Genomic DNA, 24,034 nt, shown 5'->3' with positions numbered 1-24,034 from the left:
ATTACACAACTGTTTTGTCTATATGGGTATTTAATACTTAAAACGCTTTGAAAGTATAACTATGTCCCACTTTGAGTTTCCTCCACAATGTTGAGCGTATTTATCGTACTTTTCTTGTACATTTTTGTACATTTCACTGTTCACTGATTTGAGAAATGCAGCACTTGCTTTGAAGTTGTAACAGGCATCAGTGTTTGTTAACCTCTTGCAATGGAGAAGTCCTGAAATTGTTCCACTGGTAAATCCATTTCTTGTCTTGGTTTTCACTCTATTCACCGTAGAAACCACTCTTTCATCGCTATGCGGTGAATGAGGCAAGCACAAAAATGTGTTTATTAATTTAGATAGTTTTGGAAACCATGTTCCTCCATCCCCTGTTATATCTCAGGCTGCTATCCAGAATACTGTTCAATCAGAGGTGACAATGTTAATATCAGTATTTCGAAGCTTTCTCCGCTCTGTGTCTAGTTGTTTTAACTCATTGTCTCCAATTAAATTCAGAAACTGCGATTCAAGTCCTAAAATGATGAAACAGATTCTTTTTTACGTTTTCAAGCTCAATAGCTTCTTAGCCCATCAACAGGCTGTCATCAAAATGAAATCTCTTGTATATATGTTCAACACCTTCGATGACGAAGTCCAAGCATAGAAACTTGAAGTACTTCTTTTTCTTGGTCCTTAGTTTTCGGCTTTTGGCTGTGGGAGGAATTGTAGCACCAAAATAAGTATCATCTAAAAGTTGAAAATGAATGGAATTTCAACTTATGACTGTGGCAGGAATTGTAGCACTAAAATAAATATCTTCTAATGGTTTAAAATTACTGGGATTTTTATTCTGCACGTTCTCCAACGTGGTCTTCGAAAGGTATTCATCTCCATTATTATTATGTGCGTGTGGACCCTGTCGGATCACACATTACGTTTATGATTCGTCTTTCTAATAGCCCAGATACCTTTCATTCTTTCGCTATGTGCTTTCTTCGGGCCACTTGGTCCCTGATCTTTTAGGGACTTCATTCTCTGACTTTACTACCCATCTATTTATCTTCTGACGATAAAGTTTCATGTCTGGTATGTCCGATGTTCCTATCCGTGACTCCTTCAAGTCATATTTGACTTCTTCAGTTTTGCAGTGCGTGTCAAAATCTTGTGAGTTAGCCTTGAAGATGGGAGTCTGTGAATGTGTCCATAGAATTTCAGCCTTCGTTTCCTGATATCTGTGGCAAGGTTGGACAGTTCTTCTGTTGATTTGCTTGATTTGAGTCTCCAAGATGCTCTCCAGATCACCTTTCCTCTTAAGTACCAAGCTTTCGTTCGTGTACAGCACTTTAGGTTTAATCACTGTATTATAATGTTTGATCTTTGCATGAATGGACATACATTTCTTGTTGCAGATTTTACGCGTACTCCCATATGCTCGTTTGAGCTTTCGTAAAAGAACATTCTGTGCTCCCTTTTCCTACCCTGTAGGTTCTATGATTTCACCGAGATATTTTAAGTGTGAAATCCGTTTGATCTGCCTGTTTTTGTGTTCAGTTCCTGAATGTCAAATTTAGTGCTAATGAACTTGGTCTCCTCGAATGAAATTTCAGTTTTCTCAGCGCATTCCATGAGAACTTCAGTCTGTTTGATCGGTGTATTTTCGCAGGTTGCTAGCATCGCTAGATCGTCTGTGAAAACTAAACAACTGACCTTGATGTCATCTTTCTTTCGTCTTAGTTGAATGGGTTTCCAGTAGTCCTGGGTTTTCAGTTCTTTCTCTCATACTCGGATGACTTTATCCAGAACAAGGGTGAAAATCAGTGGTGACAATCCATCACCTTGTCGCACACTGACCTTTATCTTAAAGGGATCTGACAATCCATGAATTTCACTTTTGACTTCGTGCCCGCGAGTGCTTCGATGATGAGTCTTAAAGTCTTTCGATCAAGTCCTTGTTCTAATAAGATATTATAGAGGGACTGTCGATCGACCGAATCATATGCCCTCTTGAAGTCGACGAACATAAAGATGGTTGGAGAACTTCTGGTTGCTCTGTACTTCAATAACGTCTTCAAATTGAAAATTTATTCAACACAAGAACGCCCCGGTCGGAAACCGGCTTCGTAGCTACATTTTTTTTTTTTTCAAACTGTTCTTCTGTTCTTTGAAGAAGACACACGGACAGAATTTTGTAGGTGACTTTGAGGAGATAAATCCCTCTGTAGTTATTGACATCTGTTCTGACACCTTTCTTGTGTAACGGATGAATGACTGCACATTTCCATTCTTCCGGTACCTTTCCAGATGTCTATGATGATTTGTGTGAGCTCCTCAAGTGTATTTGGGCCTATGTTCTTCAATAGTTCTGCAACTATACCATCTTCTGCAGATGCCCTGTTATTCTTGAGTCTGAAGACGTGTCTATGGATTTCTTCTCTGGTAGGTCGTGGAGATTCTCGGTTTACTTGTGCGGGAGTCTCTTTGGGCCATCTTGATGTGGGCTCCAGGCAGTTGAGTAGCTCTGACAAAAAGCGAGCCAAGTCTCTACAAATATCCAGGTTGGTCAGCGAGAGTTTGCTGTTTAGTTTTTGGAAACATAAATTCTGAGGGGTGTATCCTCAAATCCTCCCTGAGAACGTCCTGTAAAAGTCCCGAGTGTTGTGGTCTCGGAAGTCTTTTTCTATCGAGTCCAACTGGTCCTTCATGTGCCTCCTCTTTGTCTGTCTGATAATTTTTGAGGCTTCCTTTCTGGTCTGAAAATAATGTTGTTGCGTCTCCAGTGACTTCTTAGAATTACATTTATGGAAAGCTCTCTTTCGTTCTTCCAGTGCTTCTTCACATGCGGAGTCCCACCACGGGTGTTTCGTGTTCTTCTTCAATGGTGCTGCCTGCCTCTTTGACTCTCTTGATTGTCTTGTTACGGAATTGATGCCAGGTGCTTTCCTTTTCCCATTCTTCTTTTATATTGCTTTCTTTGATCTGTTTGGTATCGAATTTTTGAAGGTGATTTTTCTTGTTTCGGATTCCTTTCTGAGTAAATTTCACTTTTTTCCGCACTAGATAGTGGTCAGAGCCAATGTTGGCTCCTCTTCCGACTTGCACATCATGAATGTCCTTCTGTGAGGGGTGTGTGATGGCCGCGTGGTCGATCTGATATTCTCCGAGAGACCGTGAAGACGATTTCCAACTGTTTTCGAGGATGTTTCCTCATTGAGGTGGACATTATTTCTAGGTTGCTCTGTTGGCACAGTTCAATGAGTCTCATGCCATTCTTGTTGTTGCATTTATGGGCGGGGAATTTGCCTACGGTCTTTTTGGGTATTCCTTTCCTCTGCCAATCTGGGCATCGAAGTAGCCCAGCAATATCTTTGTGTCATCTTTGTGGACTAATGTCATAATAATCTCGAGGTTGGACCAGAACTGCTCTACATTTATCAGATCTCTCTTATGTACATTATGTACATTAATTAATGTGTATTTCTTGTTTGCATGTTGTATGCACGTTCGCATTATTCTGTTACACATGGGGGTGACTTCTTTACACGAATCAGCTATGCTCTTCTGAACGACAAATGCCATACCCAGGAGTGGGGTGCCACATCTTCCTATTCGTTTATCTGTTTTACTTTTGAAGATATGGTAATTACCATAGTCTAGTGAGTTTTCTTCTGTAAAGCGTGTTTCCTTTCATGGATCTAATTCTGACATGAAGATGTGTAGTTTACCCAGTTGTCGTAAGGTGTTAATGTTCAAGGTCACGATGTGAGTGGGCCTCTTTGGTGGTAGTTTGCCAGAGAACTCCGACTTTCTCTGTGATCAAGGTAGCCCAAGTCTCCCAGAATCCGAAGACCCAGTTGCCGTCCGTTAACGGGTGAATGGATTACCGCCTAGGGTAATTCTGTTGTTACTCTCATGAATCATAATTGCTTGTAATCGAAGATTTGTCCAGTGTTCCCACTGGGAGTTTAGGACTTGGGATTGCTAGTTCCTGGAACGTAAGGTGTGCAGCCGTACCTACTGCGTAGGCAGACGCTAATCACTTCACCGCTCAGTCCAAGTCAGACGTAAAGTGGATTCGATATTCGGTTCTTCTGCCTTCTCTACCATTGAGACATATGTCCTCTTCTACCATTGAAGCCGTTGACCACTTTCTATTCATCTCAGCTGATCCGCGGTTGCTTATTTGGCTAGGTCTTATTCACACCTGTCCTGCATATCTACAGGAGATTCCCCTACCAGACATTGGGACGCGCCACGTCGGGGTTGAGGGCCCCCATCCCAGTGTCTCACGTAGGATTATGTCTAGCTCTTAGTTCGGAGCTAAACCCCCACGCAAGCTAACCAGCCAAGACGAAAGGTATTCATCTTTCATGAAGCAGCCCAAAATTGTTCTCAACTGCATCGCGCCAAATAACATGAATTTGTGGTGATTCAGTCTTCGTTTTCTAATTCAGATAGTTGAATAACGGCAGTACGAAATCCAGAAATTGAAGAAACTGTTCTGAAGTTCGACTGTTCAATATCTGCAGTATAGTTTCACAGGCCAGAAGTCGTTCGCTCAAGAAGGCATCGGTAAGATACTGCTTCAAGGACTCATATTCCTCGAGATGTCAAGCAACAACTACCTTTAAGAAAAGCGTGTTTGACATTGATGTAGTATCTTGTGAGGTTTTACGTTTAAGATATCTTGAAATCCGTCATCTCAGCTACACGCTTGGGACTTGACTGAAAATAGCTGTGAACATTTCTTGCGAGATCTTCAATTCCTCTTAGCAGTTAGAGACTTGCCCGCGAAGCACTAAGTGCAAATGAATGACATATGCATTTCATTATGAAAGGATGTGGTATGTCCTCGTGCAGAAATGTACGTAATGAAGGGTAGTTCCTAGTCATTAAATCTGCACCGTCTGCAGCAAAACCTATCATGTTTCATTTGCATTGTATGTCAAGGTCATTAAAAATCTAACAATACGTTCACACAAAGTAGTGCTATTAGCTTCATTCACAGCAATAATTCCAAGGAACTTGTCATTGGTTTTACTATTTGTAATTATACGAACTACTATATATAAATTTTGTATTCAACCCTTGTCAGTGGATTAGTCTACAGTAAGGGAAATTGGGTTTCTTTTGAGAAGTTCAGCGAATTGCGTCAAACTTTACTTCCCAGTCACGATATTTATAATGGCCGTTAACTTTGTTCTACGCCACTCGATGTCCTTTAGAATTTCAGAATCTGGACGTATTGCTTTTATCAGACTGGGAAAGTGCTGTATTACTCTTATTGGTAGTCGTGTTCGTAAACAAAACTAGCGAGACGTACTTCACATGCTTTGGTACAATTACTTAATTTGATTCCAACGTTCACAGAAGGCAATTCAGTTAATGTAATCTGTTTCGCAACAGTACTACAATTTTTCACATGTTTTTTCACTGTTACATGTTTCTTCAGATCACTCCTCCCGTGTGTTAGACTAAAGTATTGATCATCTGAGGAACAGTAATAATAAAACCTCTGTTCCTTTTACTTATCCACCCACGAAAAAGAGGATCATGTTCCCATTCTTTATTATGTTCCGTGCTCTATTGTGTTATTTATTCTTACCTCTCTGATGAGACATTGGAATCACTACTTGATCCCGTATTTACCTGTTTAATGCTGAACCTACGTAGCCATGTAAACTGGGTAACTTTCAGTGTAAACGAAGTGCTGCGCTACTGTAACTGGGTTTGCTTTATTCCGATCATTAGCGATTACCGACTACAAGCAGGGCATTCACACCATCGGAGGAATACCATCTATTACATCATAAAACATTAATAGATAAAGAGATTGAAAATATAAATCGGAAGATTTCGGAGGAGAATCCGTATTTCTGACAGAACACAAAAACTGGGAACGTTAAGTTTTCCGACAAACAGGAATCTCTAGCAACGTTGGTGACGGGCTGTATAACTCACTGTGTGTGTGTGTGTGTGTGTGTGTGTGTGTGTGTGTGAGTGTGTGTGTGTTTTACGGTGTGTTTCAGGCCTGGATCTACGGACGCGGGCGGAGGGCGAGGGGGGCAAACCAAGGCATCTGCACCGATCAGCAATTTCAGGGGGCATCAAATTCGTATTCTTGAAGAAAAAAACCTTGTTTCACAAACTCTTAGCATCCAACGCATTTTGGTCTATCGACTGTTCATATGATTTTGAAACGCATTCCTGATGGTTTTTGAAATTTTTTGAACACATTCTAAGTAGTTTTCTGAACTAATCATATGTTGATTTTCGAATCTGTGCATAGTGTACGTGACGGTTCTGTCAGTAGAATCCCCGTCGCATCCAGAAATAAAAAACTTTTCCACAGACAAAAGGGGACAGGGCTATACGAGCTGAGCCGCATAAATCTGAACAGGGAAATGCCAATCGCTGCTTGCTTAAGTTGTTGAGCAGGTGTGCAAATGATCAGCATTGTAATAATTATTAACAAAATCTATACATTCGGACTACCAGAGTGGAAATAAACGACTAACAGTAAAAAATGGTAAGAATGATTACATGTTAATCATCTTTGCGTATTCAAGAAAACGAACTTTTAACAGAACTGTTTTTCCAGATCGCTACGATACGTACTAAGGGCCAGTCGTACAATCCCAGTTAGCAGCCGCGTAAGGTATATTCTCGGAATGGAGCGGGAAACGCGCTGTACGAACTCGTAATAACGCCTAACCGGAGCATAAACGCAGGATAACTAAACTGGTGATTCTGGCAGGGTTAGAGAAATTAAGTGGAGAATAAGTTTCGACAATGGCAGAAACAGATACAGAATTAGTGATGAGAAGATTGTTTGTTAGAGTGAGGAAGGAGAAGAAAATTTTGGAAATTTGGGGATAAGTTCCTATGGGACCAAACTGCTGTGGTAATCGGTCCCTAGGCTTACACACAACTCAATATAACTTACGATAAGGACAACACACTCACCCATGCCCGAGGGAGGACTCGAACCTCCGACGCGGGAAGCCGCGAGGTCCGTGGCAAGGCGACTTAGAACGTGCGGCTACCCCACGCGGTGAAGGAGGACAAACGGGGACTTAACCCAAAGTATATGGACGAAAATGACGATTCCAAATTTATATTAAAATTTCGTACAAATATTTATCGATCTCATGCTTGAGAAAGTGGAGCGTACGAGCGTATGAACAAAATGTCAAACTATTTCCTAACGTAAGAATTTTTGATTGTAATAAGCCTAATAGACGTTAGATATTGGCATATCATGAATTGTATTCTCTGGTGTTATTTATGTAAATGGGGTAGAAAAAATGAACATTTATGCCAAAACAGTCACCCTTATTTGACGTGTTTTACAATTGCTGCAATATTAGAAAGGCCCATTTCGTTTTATCCAGCAGACTATGACGAAATAGACATAATCAAATCGGAAAACCACACCAGTCTTGGGTACTTTCGTGTAAACAGCTCTTTCAGTGTTAAACAAACGTTAGACGAACTTTGGTGAGGTATTACGCACATCAAAAAATGTTTTGCATCACCTCGGCTCCGAGAGTTCCGGACCCCGCACAGAAAACTGGAACAGAGATCACCATAAACATTATTTCAGCAATATTTATTCACGATGAAAACCACAAATTGCATGTTGTGCGACCATACAGCGAAACCTTCAGAGGTTGTGGTTCAGATTGCTGTACACAGCTGTACCTCTAATACTTAGTAGCACTTCCTCCTGCATTGATGCGTGCCTGTATTCGTCGTGGCATACTATAATCCAGTTCATCAAGGCACTGTGTGCCCAGATTGTCCCACTCCTCAATGGCGATTCGGCGTAGATCCCTCAGAGTGGTTGTGGGTCACGTCGTCCATAATCGCCCTTTTCTATCTATCCCAGGCAGGTTCGATATAGTTCATGTCTGGAAAACATGCTGGCCACTGTAGTTGAGCGAAGTAGTTATCCTGAAGCAAGTCATTCACAAGATGTGCACGATAGGGGCGCGAAATGTCGTCCGTGAAGAGGAATGTCTCGCCAAAATACTGCCGATATGGTTCCACTATGGGTCGGAGGATGGCACTCACGTATCGTACGGCCGTTACGGCGCCTTCCATGACCACCAGCGGCGTACGTCGGCCCCTTATAATGCCACCCCAAAACAGCAGGGAACCTCCACATTGCTTCACTCGCTGGACAGTGTGTCCAAAGCGTTCAGCCTCACCGGGTTGCCTCCAAAAACATCTCCGACGATTGTCTGGTTGAAAGCATGTGTAGCACTCATCGGTGAGGAGAATGTGATGCCAATCCTGAGCGACCCATTCGGCATGCTGTTGGGCCCATCAGTACCGCGCTGCATGGCGTCGTGGTTGCAAAGATGGCGCTCGCCATGGACGTCAGGAGTGAAATTGCGCATCATGCAGCCTATTGCCCACAGTTTGAGCCGTAACACGACGACGTGTGGCTGCACGAAAAACATTATTCAACACTGTGGCGCTGCTGTCAGGGTTCCTCCGGGCCATATGCAGTAGGTAGCGGTCATCCACTGCAGTAGTAGCCCTTGGCCTGAGCGAGGCATGTCACCGACATTTCCTGTCTCTCTGTATCTCCTCCATGTCCGAACAACATCGCTTTACTTCACTCCGAGACGCCTGGACACTTCCTTTGTTGGGAGCTCTGCCTGGCACAAAGTAACAACGCGGACGTGATCGAACCGCGGTATTGAACGTCTAGGCATTCCTGATCTACAGACAACATGTGTTGTTTACCTCCTTCCTGGTGGAATTACTGGAAGTGATCGGCTGTCGCACCCCCCCTGTCTAATACACTCCTGGAAATGGAAAAAAGAACACATTAACACCGGTGTGTCAGACCCACCATACTTGCTCCGGACACTGCGAGCGGGCTGTACAAGCAATGATCACACGCACGGCACTGCGGACACACCAGGAACCGCGGTGTTGGCCGTCGAATGGCGCTAGCTGCACAGCATTTGTGCACCGCCGCCGTCAGTGTCAGCCAGTTTGCCGTGGCATACGGAGCTCCATCGCAGTCTTTAACACTGGTAGCATGCCGCGACAGCGTGGACGTGAACCGTATGTGCAGTTGACGGACATATAGTGGGCATATAGTGGGCATGCGGGAGGCCGGGTGGACGTACCGCCGAATTGCTCAACACGTGGGGCGTGAGGTCTCCACAGTACATCGATGTTGTCGCCAGTGGTCGGCGGAAGGTGCACATGCCCGTCGACCTGGGACCGGACCGCAGCGACGCACGGATGCACGCCAAGACCGTAGGATCCTACGCAGTGCCGTAGGGGACCGCACCGCCACTTCCCAGCAAATTAGGGACACTGTTGCTCCTGGGGTATCGGCGAGGACCATTCTCAACCGTCTCCATGAAGCTGGGCTACGGTCCCGCACACCGTTAGGCCGTCTTCCGCTCACGCCCCAACATCGTGCAGCCCGCCTCCAGTGGTGTCGCGACAGGCGTGAATGGAGGGACGAATGGAGACGTGTCGTCTTCAGCGATGAGAGTCGCTTCTGCCTTGGTGCCAATGATGGTCGTATGAGTGTTTGGCGCCGTGCAGGTGAGCGCCACAATCAGGACTACATACGACCGAGGCACACAGGGCCAACACCCGGCATCATGGTGTGGGGAGCGATCTCCTACACTGGCCATACACCACTGGTGATCGTCGAGGGGACACTGAATAGTGCACGGTACATCCAAACCGTCATCGAATCCATCGTTCTACCATTCCTAGACCGTCAAGGGAACTTGCTGTTCCAACAGGACAATGCACGTCCGCATGTATCCCGTGCCACCCAACGTGCTCTAGAAGGTGTAAGTCAACTACGCTGGCCAGCAAGATCTCCGGATCTGTCCCCCATTGAGCATGTTTGGGACTGGATGAAGCGTCGTCTCACGCCGTCTGCACGTCCAGCACGAACGCTGGTCCAACTGAGGCGCCAGGTGGAAATGGCATGGCAAGCCGTTCCACAGGACTACATCCAGCATCTCTACGATCGTCTCCATGGGAGAATAGCAGCCTGCATTGCTGCGAAAGGTGGATACACACTGTACTAGTGCCGACATTGTGCATGCTCTGTTGCCTGTGGCTATGTGCCTGTGGTTCTGTCAGTGTGATCATGTGATGTATCTGACCCCAGGAATGTTTCAATAAAGTTTCCCCTTCCTGGGACAATGAATTCACGGTGTTCTTAGTTCAATTTCCAGGAGTGTATGAGCTGCTCATGCATGGTTGTTAAATCTATGCTGTGGTTTCGTGACATCTCGGAACAGTCGAAGGGACTGTGTCTATGATACAATATCCACAGTCAACGTCTGTCTTCAGGAGTTCTTTGAAGCGGATGATGCAAAACTTTTTTCATGTGTGTAGATTCTTTCTCAGAAGGGAAAGCACTTCGCATAAGGCTGTAGAAAGTTTAGAGAGAAAAAAATGCTGGGACCTAAGGATTGAAGAAAAGTCTACTGTCTTGCTTGTCTCTGGTCTTTATTGGTTCTATGTTTCTCATATTTCATTTTATGTCACACAAGAGAGAAAGTTATTAGCTCATAGGCATCAGACAGTGCAAATTGTCTCAACATATCTCGGTCTCCCAGTTACAAATAATCTCACCCAGTACTAACAGTAAGCTTTTTAAAGGGGAGAGGGTAGGGGTAGGATGTCAAACCGGCTGACTGAGAAAAGGAGAGGCACTCCATGGCACTTTAATCTCCTAGTTCGTGCGTATAGGCTTGATGGGCTCCATTACAAAGTATACATACTTGAATTACACAGAGCCAAATACAAATGGTTCAATCGGCTCCGAGCACTATGGGACTCAACATCTGAGGTCATCAGTCCCCTAGAACTTAGAACTACTTAAACCAAACTAACCTACGGACATCACACACATCCATGCCCGAGACAGGATTCGACCCTGCGACCGTAGAGCCATATACAGTCACGTGCGGTAGAAGAATGCTGTTTGGAGAGTCGTTGCACCGCAATTTATCTCACTTAAGACCAAATAATATGCCTTACATTTCCTAGAACGTTTATGTTTTGTATGTCAAACTTTTCAGGGGGGTATGCGCTATAAAATGAACCTGTTTTTGAAATATCGAATTTTTTAAATTTTTTTATGTTGTATTTCAATTGCTCGGGGAGGGGGGAGGGGGCACTATCAAGTTTTTGCCCCAGTTCGGAAATATCGTAGATCCGGTTCTGTATGTGTGTGTGTGTGTGTATGTGTGTGTGTGTGTGTGAAACGTGGAAGGGGAACAGGTGAGCACTGCAGGTCCGTAATTAGTGGCAGTGGCCAGTGGCGTTGCTGTCTACGTCATAGCCCAGCACTCTGTGTAGAGGCCACACGCACCCCAGCCCCGTCGTATTAGCTTCACAATGGCTCCATTCCTATGTCGTTGTATGTAGTGACGCAACTTGTCTTTTTATGCTGTATCCATTTCGTATTTAAATCACACACTGGTAAATGGTAAATGTACATTACTAAAGTTTGTGTGTTAAAACTCGTATTCCGCTACTGCAAACATTTGTCACTTTCTCCATATTCTGGAACAACTTGAACTCCATGTTCGCCCCGCATGATGATTTCAATAGCCATTTATACATTTGTAAAATTTACCCTTTACTTCAACAATAAACTACGATACAAACTGCGAATGACAGATTCTTTGACCGTCCAGCTGGCCTCCCGAATCACTCGCAGCATCAGATCTGTGTTTCTCCTGGCGTATACATTGATAAAATAACTTACAGGAATGTAAGTGGATGAAGTCGTCGACAACCGCCGATATTTAGGTAGGTGTACACCCAGTCACTTTCAAGGGAAAACTGCAGCAAGGAAGGACTGTGCAAGTGAATTTTAAACGTCGTTTTGCAGAACGACTCCGGAAGATAGACACACACACACACACACACACACACACACACACACACACACTCACGCTAGTACCTCCACACTATCAAAGACCACCGACACCATAGGTAACAGAGAGTTAAAATTACTAAACAACGGGTGAGGTAGCGTAGTTCTGTCCTTCTGTTTTTCGCCAAGTGAGAGAGCAGGATTCCATACTGAACTAAAGCAAAATATTTAGCCTAGGTTACACGTTAATTTAATCTCAGCTGCTTCAATAATAACACTATCCAAATGGCTGGATGCGCATGTCAGAATCGCCTTGTTGTTAAATTACAAAGGATGACCACTGCGAAGACATGTTCTGCAGTAGCCGATTTCCTCGGCTGTTATAAATGTGTGTGCTGCTTATGCTCAGTAACCGGTTCTCCGTGGTCCTGATAGTCTGACCAACATATGACATGCAACAACTGCTAGGAATACAACAGACACCCGTCCCCCCCTTACGCAGAACAAGGTTATGCTTAACGGAAACTGAAAGGACGCTAGTATTAGATGGAAGTCGAGAAACACGTGCTACATATTACTCAAAAGTACGGCCATCTTGTTGGAGAAGCTTCCTTCGTAAGGCAGGCAGGCCTTATACCGTGCTACCAACTCAGTGTTACCACTCATGTGATGCACGATTGGTAGACAGCACAACATACGTTTGATTTGTCTTTCACTATAACAGTTCTGACAGAAGGTGACCTCAACTCAGTTGACAAACTATCAGTGGTTGAAATAACGTTGGCCTTATGAACCGAGGTACGAGGTACCCTTTCACACTGAACCGGTTAATGAAAACCATCAGCCTGCAGACACTAGTCAAAGTAAGTAGGCTTTGTGCAAACAGCGTGTCACAGCCAACCATTAACCTTCCTCTTCACCAACACATCAAGGAAGGGGAGGCACTCATCCTTTCCAACCTATATTATGAAACAAACATGCGGTTAGGTTGAATTCAGCTGTCATAAAATGTTGTTCAGTTTCTCAATTCCGTGAGGCAAAAGTATCTACATATCTGAAAAATCACGTAGGTTTGAAAGTCATCTACTCCAAGGCACGTTCCTCCAAGCCTTCGATAAACAAATTCGCAGTAATGGGTGGCAACGTGCTGTCCATCGGAACTAACCGAGCGAGGTGGCGCAGTGGTAGGACACGGGACTCGCATTCGGGAGGACGACGGTTCAATCCCGCGTCCGGCATTCCTGATTTAGGTTTTCCATGATTTCCCTTAAAAGCTCCAGGTAAATGCCGGGATGGTTCCTCTGAAAGGGCACGGCCGACCTCGTTCCCCATCCTTCTGTAATCCGATGAGACCGATGACCTCGCTGTCTGGTCTCCTTCCCCAAACAACCCAACCCAAACCCATCGGAACTGCGTCTGTCTGCTCAGAGTACCGGTCATATGAAAAAGTAAGTGTAAGTCAACACATGTCCAAATAGACTCGCTACCCCAACATCATACCTAACTTCAGTTAACTGTAACAAATGAGAGAGAGTAACACGAGTGAAGAGAGAGAAGACCCTAATCTAGCTAGAGCCGCGCGGGGTAGCCGTGCGGTGTGCTGTCTGTGGCGTCTTGTCACAGTTCGTGAGGCTCCCCTCGTCGGAGGTTCGAGTCCTCCTTCGGGCATGGGTGCGTGTGTGTTGTTCTCAGCGTAAGTTAGTTTAAGTTAGACTAATTAGTGTGTAAGCCTAGGGTCCGATGATCTTAGCAATATGGTCCCATAGTCCTTACCACATTTTTTTTTCCCAACTAGAATATCAGTGTCATTCAGATGCGTTCGCTCTCACTGACGTAAGAAATCCGCCGAGATCTTAATTTGATGAACACACCTATCAACTAGAGGCTCAACATAATAGGCAGGTGTTTTTCTACATGATACGTGTGAGCACCAACGTTACTAACACTCGAACGTGGAGCAAACCCTTCGTTGTGGATCTCCGGAGACCATATAATATAGGGGAAACATCGAAATAAGTTTTCACACTCTTGATAGTCTCCTGCGAAAAGGATCTTCCCTTCAGTAGGCTGTTAGTCTTTCTCTCAACACTTTTTTTGGGATCAGTACAGACAGTGTTTACTATCTGACTTGTATCTGCAAGCTGATAGCTGTTACCATACGAATCAGCGTGAAGTAATAGTTCGCACCTTGGTTGACAGGGTCCATGTCATTCCAGTTCCTGAGAATTTGTCAGCTGAGTTAACCTGTCCTGAAGCCACCTTCCATCAGAACGGATATAGTGAAAGACCTACCAGAAGTGTATTGTTGCTCTATGGACCACCCGTGCACCGTGTGACTGGTGACAATGGCCGTGTGGAACCTAGGTCTATGGCTTTTCTGCTTGCCCAGGGAGCATCTCCAACAATATTGTCATATTTTGCAGAAATACGACCTCTGCCTAAGCTTAGGGTCCTTTTAGACACCGTTAAGGACGATCTTGGTTTCCGTAAAGTGGTTGTCTATAGCGTTCCTGGCAGTGTGGCATTCACATATTGATCAGACTATAAGCACCGTGAAGAAACAGTGTAGTACTGATGGTCAAATGGCTCTGAGCACTATGGGACTTAACTTCTGAGGTCATCAGTCCCCTAGAACTTAGAACTACTTAAACCTAACTAACCTAAGGGAATCACACACATCCATGCCCGAGGCAGGATTTGAACCTGCGACCGTAGCAGTCGCCCGATTCCAGACTGTAGCGCCTAGAACAGCTCGGCCAACCTGCTGTAGTATTGAGCATAAGCGTCACACTCGTTTACAACACAACCATTCGGCTATTGCAGAACAATGTCATCCTATGTAACATAACACTACGGATGTTCTGGCATGCTCTTCCAAGTACAGGGATAGTGTTGGTGAGGAAGTAGTAGAGATTATAATAGCAAGTAACATTCTAAATAGAGAAGGAAATTTTTAATTAAATTCTGGGTGGAATCCTGCTCTTTCTTTTTAAAAAATCATAAGGGTGGAATTAATGCTACCTCATACTTTTTATAGCAATTTTCTCTATCGATAACTTCCAGCTTCGGTCATCTTTGGTTGTGTGGTGGCGATAGTGTTTACAGTGTGTGTGTGTGTGTGTGTGTGTGTGTGTGTGTGTGTGTGTGTGTGTGTCTGTGTGTGTCTGTGTGTGTCTGTGTGTGTGTGTGTATTATCTTCCGGAATTTTGCGCTTACTTCTGCCTTTTTGCCATGAAAGTGACAGGCCTGCACCAGTCGAAATATCGGCTGCCTTCCCATAAGTCTACATACCACCTGCTGGTTCCTTCCCATACAGACAACCGAAATCCTTTTCCATACAGCATCCCTTCCAATACCTCTCACATAATAATCCCTGACTGCAGTTATCAAGAGACACATCGCATCATCCCCACAAAGGAAAAACACGACACCACCTTCTTGTCATATAAATATGATCGTTTTTTGGAAGTCCAAAAACCATTTTATGTTGTTTTATAAATTATCTAATCTTATGAAAGAAGAGAAGCAATGTGGCTGCTGACAGCTCGCCCCTAAAAGCTTGATTAGAAATCAGGTTAAATAAATGAAAATACCATATTTGTCTGAGGAACCGTAGTACTTAAGTAAATCGCTCATAGCACCTTAAGAAGGACGACAAGGAAACCATCGACTGAGATTGAAAACATACAGAGTATAATAACTGCGAGTGCCATATGTTACTGAAGAGGGCTCATAGTATGGAAGTGGCAAGCGCAGAAGACATTCGGTGACTCTGTAGGTAGGCGTTGCATTCATATTTTCCAATTTTCACGAGATCTTACTGTAGGCCTGCACGTGGATGGTGATGTCCTACAAAGGAATTCAAAGAAACATGTTCCGAAGAAGTAATACGGAAAGAAGCCGGGTCCGGACACAGTCGATGACGTGTTTAGATGTGGAGTCCTTACTTGGATGGGGATGGAAATGACCACGTCTTTTTCAAAGGAACCTTCTACATCTACATCTGCAGTTACACTCCACAAACCACATAATGGAGTGTGGGAGAGTGCACATTGTGTACGTCTGGCATTTCACCCCATTCCTGTTCCAGTCACGAGACGGCTCTTGGTGAATTCATGTGTGAGTGAGATTATCGCTAATTTTACCACCTTCGCAAAATACACGTCGAAGGCAGCAATATACTGGTTGACCCTTAAAGTAACTTACGTTCACGGAACTTAAACAGTAGGCTATACCTAGATGGACAACGCTTTTCTTGTAGAGTTTGCCACTAAAACTCGATGATCATCTTTTCGACGATTTCGTTCTTACAAACTTAATAATAGACGAAACACACTCCCCTCCTTTGGGCGTCGTCAGCTCATCGATCAGTACTACATCCGGCAAAGATCCAAGAATAACGAGTAATAGTCCATAGCCGACGAGCGATGGATTTGTACCCTACCTCCTTGGTGGGTAGGCTACACTTCCTTAGGATTCCACCAATTGGCGTTGGATGGGTGTCTGTCTAGGTTGCGATAGTGCCCTTCACTATGCTGTTCACAGCAGCTTGCTTTAATTCACATTTTCTTATTCACAACTTCTGCAACACCGCTATTTGATTTTGTGTTTGTAACTAATGGTGTGGGTTCCTGTTGTCGTGTCGTAGTTCATGAACCACGGGCAACGTATGAGTGGCCAAGTAAGTGGTCCTGACAGTCGGGATACCAGTTACTTTGGAATAAGGCTGGGCATTTCGGACATGTTCTGAGTGGTGGTCACCTTTGTGCTCAGACGGCAAAGACTACCAAATCCACCGGTTAGTCCCTCAACCGTTAGGGGTAAAACTCAATGGGACCCTGGGCAAGTAAGGCTAGCAACCTGCTTCCCTGGTACTAAAAATATGATGCTGGCAACAATCAGAGCAAAATGCCTCGGACCTTTGAAGGTGACAGAGTCCCGCCTCTAATTGACAAACCAGGGACTCCTAAGATACGACTCGTCAAACGAATGGTAACAAGATTGGGAGCTATTAATATAAATGGAGGCTACTCTGGGAAGAAGGTAGAGCTGGCAGAGGCTGCAAGTAAGATGGGGTTGGACGATTTAGCTGTTAGTGACAATCGGGTAAGGAGTGAGAAAGAAGAGGAAGTGGTAGAATACAAGGTCTACCTGTCAGGAGTCAAAGCAGGAATAACACAATGGAGTGTATGGCTTTACATCAGGAAAGAAATGGAACCCATCGCAGTTGCAGTAAGGTATGTAAACGAACGACTGATGTGGATACATTTGACAGTGTCTAGCAAGAAAATTAGGATTGTGTCAGTATATTCGCATTGTGAAGGGACAGATCAAGATAAGATGGATAGTTTTTATGACGCTCTCAGTGATGTAGTTGTTACAGTCAAGGATAAGTACAGTGTTCTGCTCATGGGTAATTTTAAAGCCAAGATTGGAAAACGAGAAGGGTATGAAAAGGTTATGGGTAAATTTGGAGAGGATATGGAGCCCAACAGGAACGGGAAACAACTCTTGGATTTCTGTGCCGGTATGGGCTTAGTAATCACAAACTCCTTTTCTAAACATAAGAACATTCACCGGTATACTTAGGAAGGCAGGGGAACCAGATCTGTCATTGACTATATAATCTGGAATTCAGGAAGGCTGTGAGGGACACACGTGTATTCAGGGGATTCTTTGATGACACTGATCACTATTTAATCTGCAGTGAAATTGGTATTGTGAGGCCGAAAGTGCAGGAGGTCAGGTCCATATGTAGGAGGATAAGAGGGGAGAAACTTCAGGATAAGGAAATCAGGCACAAGTACATAATAGTGATCTCAGAAACGTACCAGTTAGTAGAATGTAGTCAATTACAGTAATTGGAATGGACATGGTACAGGTACACAGTACCAGAAGTGGCTAAAGAATGTATTGGAACAGTAGTGTGTAAAGGTAGGATGAAGCAAACAGCTTGGTGGAATGACACAGTCAAGGCAGCCTGTAATAGGAAAAAGAAGGCGTATCAAAAATGGCTACATACTAGAACTCAGGCAGACAGAGAAAGTTATGTTGAAGAAAGAAACAAAGCCAAACAGATAATTGCAGCATCCAAGAAGAAATCTTGGGAAGACTTTGGAAACAGGTTGGAGACTTTGGGTCAAGCTGCTGGAAAACCATTCTGGAGTGTAGTTAGTAGTCTTCGAAAGGAAGGTAAGAAGGAATTGACAAGTATTTTGGACAGGTCAGGAAAACTGATGGTGAATCCTGTTGATGCCTTGGGCAGATGGAGGGAATATTTTGAAGAGTTGCTCAATGTAGCTGAAAATACGACCAGTAACGTTTCAGATTTCGATGTACAATGGGATAGGAATGATGATGGAAATAGGATCACATTTGAGGAAGTGGAGAGAATGGTCAATAGATTGCAGTGCAATAAAGCGGCTGGGGTGGATGAAATTAAGTCGGAACTAATCAAATACAGTGGAATGTCAGGTCTTAAATGGCTACACAGGATAACTGAAATGGCGTGGGAGATGGGACAGGTTCCATCAGACTGGACGAAAGCAGTAATCACACCAGTCTTTAAACATGGAAACAGAAAAGATTGTAACAACTACAGAGGTATCTCTTTAATCAGCGTTGTGGGTAAAATCTTCTCAGGTATTGTTGAAAGGATAGTGTGAGTATTAGTTTAGGACAAATTGGATGAAAATCAGTGTGGGTTTAGGCATCTTAGAGGTTGTCAGGACCAGATCTTTAGCTTACGGCAAACAATGGAGAAGTGTTACGAGTGGAACATGGGATTGTATCTATGCTTTATAGATCTAGAAAAGGCATATGACAGGGTTCCTAGGAGGAAATTATTGTCTGTTCTACGAGAGTATGGAATAGGATGCAAACTTTTGCAAGCAATTAAGGGTCTTTACATAGATAGTCAGGCAGCAGTTAGACTTGATGGTAAATTGAGTTCATGGTTCAGAGTAGTTTCAGGGGTAAGACAAGGCTGCAACCTGTCTCCACTGTTGTTCATTTTATTTATGGATCATATGTTTAAAACAATAAACTGGCTGGGTGAGATTAAGATATGTGAACACAAAATAATCAGTCTCGCATATGTGGCTGACATAGTTGTTGAGGCAGATTCGGTTGAAAGTTTGCAAAGTAATATTTCAGAGCTAGATCGGAAATGTAAGGACTATGGTATGAAGATCAGCATCTCCAAAATGAAAGTAATGTCAGGGGCACAGAGATATAAACGGACTGAGTGCCAAATAGGAGGAACAAAGTTAGAACAGGTGGACGGTTTCAAGAACTTAGGATGCATATTCTCACAGGATGGCAACATAGTGAAAAAACTGGAAGCAAGGTGTAGCAAAGTTTGTGCAGTGAGCGCTCAGCCACGATCTACTCTCTTCTGCAAGATGGAAATCAGTATCAAGACTAAGTTATCTGTGCACCGTTCAATTTTTCGACCAATTTTGTTGTATGGGAGCGAAAGCTGGGTAGATTCAGGTTACCTTATCAATAAGGTTGAGGTTACGGTTATGTAAGTACCTGGGATAATTGTAGGTACTAGTAGATGGGAACATTGGCAGGAGGGTGTCCACAATGAGGAAATCAAAGAAAATCTGGGAATGAACTCTGTAGATGTAGCAGTCAGGGCGAACAGGCTTAGGTGGTGGGGTCATGTTACACGCATGGGAGAAGCAATGTTACCCAAGAGACTCTTGGGGTCAACAGTAGAGGGTAGGAGAAGTCGGGGTAGACCAAGGAGAAGGTACCTGGATTCGGTAAAGAATTATTTTGAAGTAACAGGCTTAACATCAGAAGAGGCACCAATGTAGGCACTGAATAGGGGATCATGGAGGAATTTTATAAGGGGACTATGCTACAGACTGAACGCGGAAAGACATAATCAGTCTTAAATGATGATGATGATGATGATGATGATGATGAACTCATTACTCACATGTACTAGAAGTTCTTTTCTTCCTGCCATAACGCTACACTGATTTCCATTACATCTAGCGTAAACCTAACCATTTCGTTTTTTAAATTCTCTAATCCGCCTGCTCTGTTAACTGACGTGACATTCCATGCTCCGAAGTTTCTACTTCATACATTCTGTTGTCTTATAATACGTGTATCTTTCTTGCAGTAAGCAAAAATTGTTTATACCATTAATTTGCAATTTAGCTTACGTATTTCTGTTAGACTTGTCAATTAACTATTACTCTGTTACAGTATAACTTTCCATTTGTGGTAATTCTTCAAGCTATTCTTCAGTATTTATTTATTTATTTTTTATTTATTGATTTATTTAACCTGGCAAGATTAGGGCCATCAGGCCCTCTCTTACATCTAACCAGGCATTCTACTTATTTTACATTCATTTGTTTTAGTAGGCATGTTAAACTACATCTAGTACAAAAAGTGAAATAAACAATTAGAAAGGTACACCTGAAAAAATACATACATATAGAGTTTATATTCGTAGATCATAAGTACCGTTATAATTAGACATTACTTAAGAGACAGATTTTAGATAGGAGTGCTGGCAGCAGGGAGTATGAGGGAGACTCATGGTGAAGGGAGGAGACGTATTAATTTTATTTCATTTTGAGTGTTAATGTAATTTAAATTGTTATCTTGGCATAGTTTTGCGGGTTTCGTTCAACGTTTTTCTCTTTTTTCTCTTTATATTTATTTGCTGTTTAATTTACACAATCATTACCACTGCACGACATTCGTCGTCGTCGTCGGCTGATACTCGTATCCGAGTTTTCATTTCTCTCCTGAGATTTCCTTTGTCACGGTTCAGGCGTGGAAGTGTCGTTGAGCAATCCAATCCTAGCGTGGAACAGGCGGCCACAGACATTACAGCTGATGGAAGGTGGAGGACGTGGCTGAGCCTGGAGGAGTTTACGTCTCTGGCGTTTGTCATTCTCCATTCTTCGACGTTCCAGCTCAAAGTTTTGAAGAGGATTTGAGGTAACTGAGCGCCAGCGACTTCGGTCTTCTGCTATTGTGGACCAGTTACTCGGATCGATGTTCACGTTTTTCAGATTTTTCTTGTACTGATCCTTATAACGTTTGAGAGGGGCACCTCGTGGCCTTTTACCTGTGCTCACTTCGCTGTACAGCATTTGGCGTGGAAGTCTGTCATTTTTCATCCGCTGGACATGTCCGATCCATCTGAGTTGATGCCCAATGATAAGAGCTTCCATGCTATTCATTTTTGCTTCCTCTAGAACAGCCGTGTTGGATATGAAGTCATCCCATTTCAGGTTCATGATATATCTTAGCTTCTGTTGGTTGAAGCGTTCTAGTTTCTTCAGATCGCAGCGATATAACGTCCAGGTTTCGCAACCATATAGCAGGGTGGAAATGACTACAGCTTTGTACACCATCAGTTTGGTGTACAGTGTTAGGTCTTTATTCAGGAAGACACGCTTTGTAAGACGACCAAATGCTACATGTGCAGCACGTAATCGATTCTCCACATCTTTTCCAGATGAGCAGTTGGATGAAAGTATGCTTCCCAGGTAGAGGAAATGGTCCACTTGTTCCAAGAGTGTATCATGGACGGATATGCTGAAGTCAGGAACGGAGGAGCCAGGAGTTGGCTGCGCCATCACCTTTGTCTTTGGAATATTGATGGAGAGACCAAATCGTTCGTATGCCCTGCTGAAGGAATCAACTGACAGCTGCAACTCTGCAGGTGAATGAGCATACTGCAGCTCTGTCACACGAGTGGTACTGGTGAACCTTTTTGAATGGAGTCTGGGCTGGTTGAATAATCCTCCATCAAACCTGTACTTTAGTTCTATTCCTGCATTGTTTACGGCTGTCTCGTAAAGCATAGCTGCCAGATACAATGCAAATAATGTAGGTGCAAGAACGCATCCTTGTTTAAGCCCACTTGTTATTGGGAATTCACCAGTCATTTCATTCTGGCAGAGGACCTGTCCAGTCATATCAACGTGGAGAGCTTCAATCAGGTCAAAATGTTCAGGGCAGCCGAAGCGTTTTAAGACCATCCACGTGGCTTCTCTGGGAACTGTATCAAAGGTCTTTTCTAGATCGTAGAAAACAAGTAGTAAAGGCTTTTGCTGTTCTCTGCACTTCTCCTGTAGTTGTCGTGCACAGAAGATCATGTCAATTGTCCCTCTTGAAGGTCGAAACCCGTATTGAGACTCAGGTAGTATAGTCTCTGAAAGTGTCTGGAGGCGATTTAAAAGGATTCTTGCAAAAATTTTTCCAGTGACAGAGAGTAGAGATATTCCCCGGTAGTTACCACAGACGCTTCTGTCGCCCTTTCTGAAGATGGTGACAATTGTGGAGTTCTTCAAGTCAGCTGGTACCTTGCGGGTTTCCCACGTTAATATAATAAGTGAGAAGAGTCTAGTTTTTAGAGACAAGCCGCCACCCGCAATAAGCTCCATCGGGATGCTGTCAGGTCCAGGAGCCTTCCCAGGTTTCACACTCTTGAGTGCCTTGCAAAATTCTTGAAAAGTTGGAGGATCAGCCAGCCAGGGTTTTGGAGGTTGCTGTGGGACATTTTTGAGAAAATCTCCAGCGGCAGCAGAAGGGCTGTTTAACAGTGAGCTGAAGTGCTCTCTCCAACGATTTAAGATGTCCTGACTTTCAGTAAGAATGGTGGAGTTGTCAGCAGCTTTCAGTGCTCCTGATGAGGAGCGGATAGGTCCATACAGCTCTTTAATACCAGCATAAAAGCCACGCAGGTTCCTTGCATCAGAAAGATTTTGGAGTTCTGTGGCTTTCTGTTGCCACCATTTGTTCTTGATTACTCGTATTTCACTTTGACATTTCTGCTTGAGTTCTTGAAAGTGTGCTTTCTTTTCTGCGCAGGATGGATCTTGAGCAAGGGATAGGTAAGCATCCCGCTTTGCATTGATGATGGCTTGGATTTCTCCGTGGTTGTCATCAAACCAGTCACTTCTTTTCCGTGCACTACAACCAACAACATTCTCAGCAGTTTCTTTGATGATGTTCTTTAATGTGGTCCATTCTTGTTCGACGTCATCTGTGGTTGCTGGAGCTTTGTTAAGTTGTTCAGACAGTATGTCTTGGAAGTGTGAGCGAACGTTTTTGTTGTTCAGGTTGCTTATGTTGAATTTTCTGCGTGGTGGGTTTGAAAAGTGGGATCGTGGCTTGCGATACTTTGGTACTCTCAAACGGCTGACTAAAAGTCTATGGTCCGTCCACCACTCATCGATGTTTAGTGCTGCTTTTGTGATGAGAATGTCTTTCTTGTCACGCTGTCGCGTAATAACGTAGTCTATAAGATGCCAATGTTTGGAGCGTGGGTGCATCCATGTGGTCTTATAGCGGTTACGCAAACGGAATTGGGTATTGGAGATGAAAAGCTCGTGCTCAGCACATAGACCAAGAAGTAGCAACCCATTTGCATTGCAGGTTCCCACCCCTTGTTTACCCATGACATCTCTCCAAAAACGGTTGTCCCTTCCCACTCTGGCATTGAAATCACCAAGTAAAATTAATTTATCTTGAATGGGTATTTTAGAGAGAGTACTGTTCAGTTGGTGGTAGAACTGATTCTTTGTGTCTTCATCACTGTCTAAAGTAGGAGCATATGCAGAGACGAAGGAGATGAATCTGTCTGAACCAATGGGTACTCTAAGAGTCATCAGTCTTTCATTAATTGAGACAGGTGTAAGTCGAAGATCTTTCACTATTTTCGTTTTTACGGCAAATCCTGCACCATGGATGCGTGGTTCTCCTGCATCCTTTCCCTTCCAGAAGATGGTGTACCCTGAACGATCCTCACTAATGTGTCCCTAACCTGAGAGTCTTGTCTCACTCAAGGCAGCTATGTCTATATCTAGACGGGCTAGTTCTTGGGTGATAAGAGCGGTTCTTCTCTCTGGTCTGTAATTGTTCACGTCCAAATTCAAATGGCTCTGAGCACTATGGGACTCAACTGCTGAGGTCATTAGTCCCCTAGAACTTAGAACTAGTTAAACTTAACTAACCTAAGGACATCACAGACATCCATGCCCGAGGCAGGATTCGAACCTGCGACCGTAGCGGTCTTGCGGTTCCAGACTGCAGCGCCTTTAACCGCACGGCCACTTCGGCCGGCTGTTCACGTCCAGGAGGGTCCTGACATTCCATGTCCCTATTGTCATAATCATTTCATTC

At 43.8% G+C, this 24,034-nt stretch overlaps 1 protein-coding gene across 1 annotated transcript; it reads right to left on the bottom strand.

Annotated features, from left to right (window-relative positions):
• Positions 1–568: 568 nt before the first annotated feature.
• LOC124775171 lies at positions 569–23,520 on the bottom strand. Its single transcript, XM_047250011.1, has 2 exons — positions 22,278–23,520; positions 569–732 (listed from the first exon to the last, which is right to left on the bottom strand). Exons 1-2 carry the CDS (start codon positions 23,518–23,520, stop codon positions 569–571), a joined length of 1,407 nt encoding a protein of 468 aa, XP_047105967.1.
• Between the last annotated feature and the right edge of the window lie 514 nt (positions 23,521–24,034).

This window comes from Schistocerca piceifrons, chromosome 2 (genome assembly GCF_021461385.2).
Source record: "Schistocerca piceifrons isolate TAMUIC-IGC-003096 chromosome 2, iqSchPice1.1, whole genome shotgun sequence".
NCBI classification, from domain to species: Eukaryota; Metazoa; Arthropoda; class Insecta; order Orthoptera; family Acrididae; genus Schistocerca; species Schistocerca piceifrons.
This window is presented reverse-complemented; position numbering and strand designations above follow the sequence as displayed.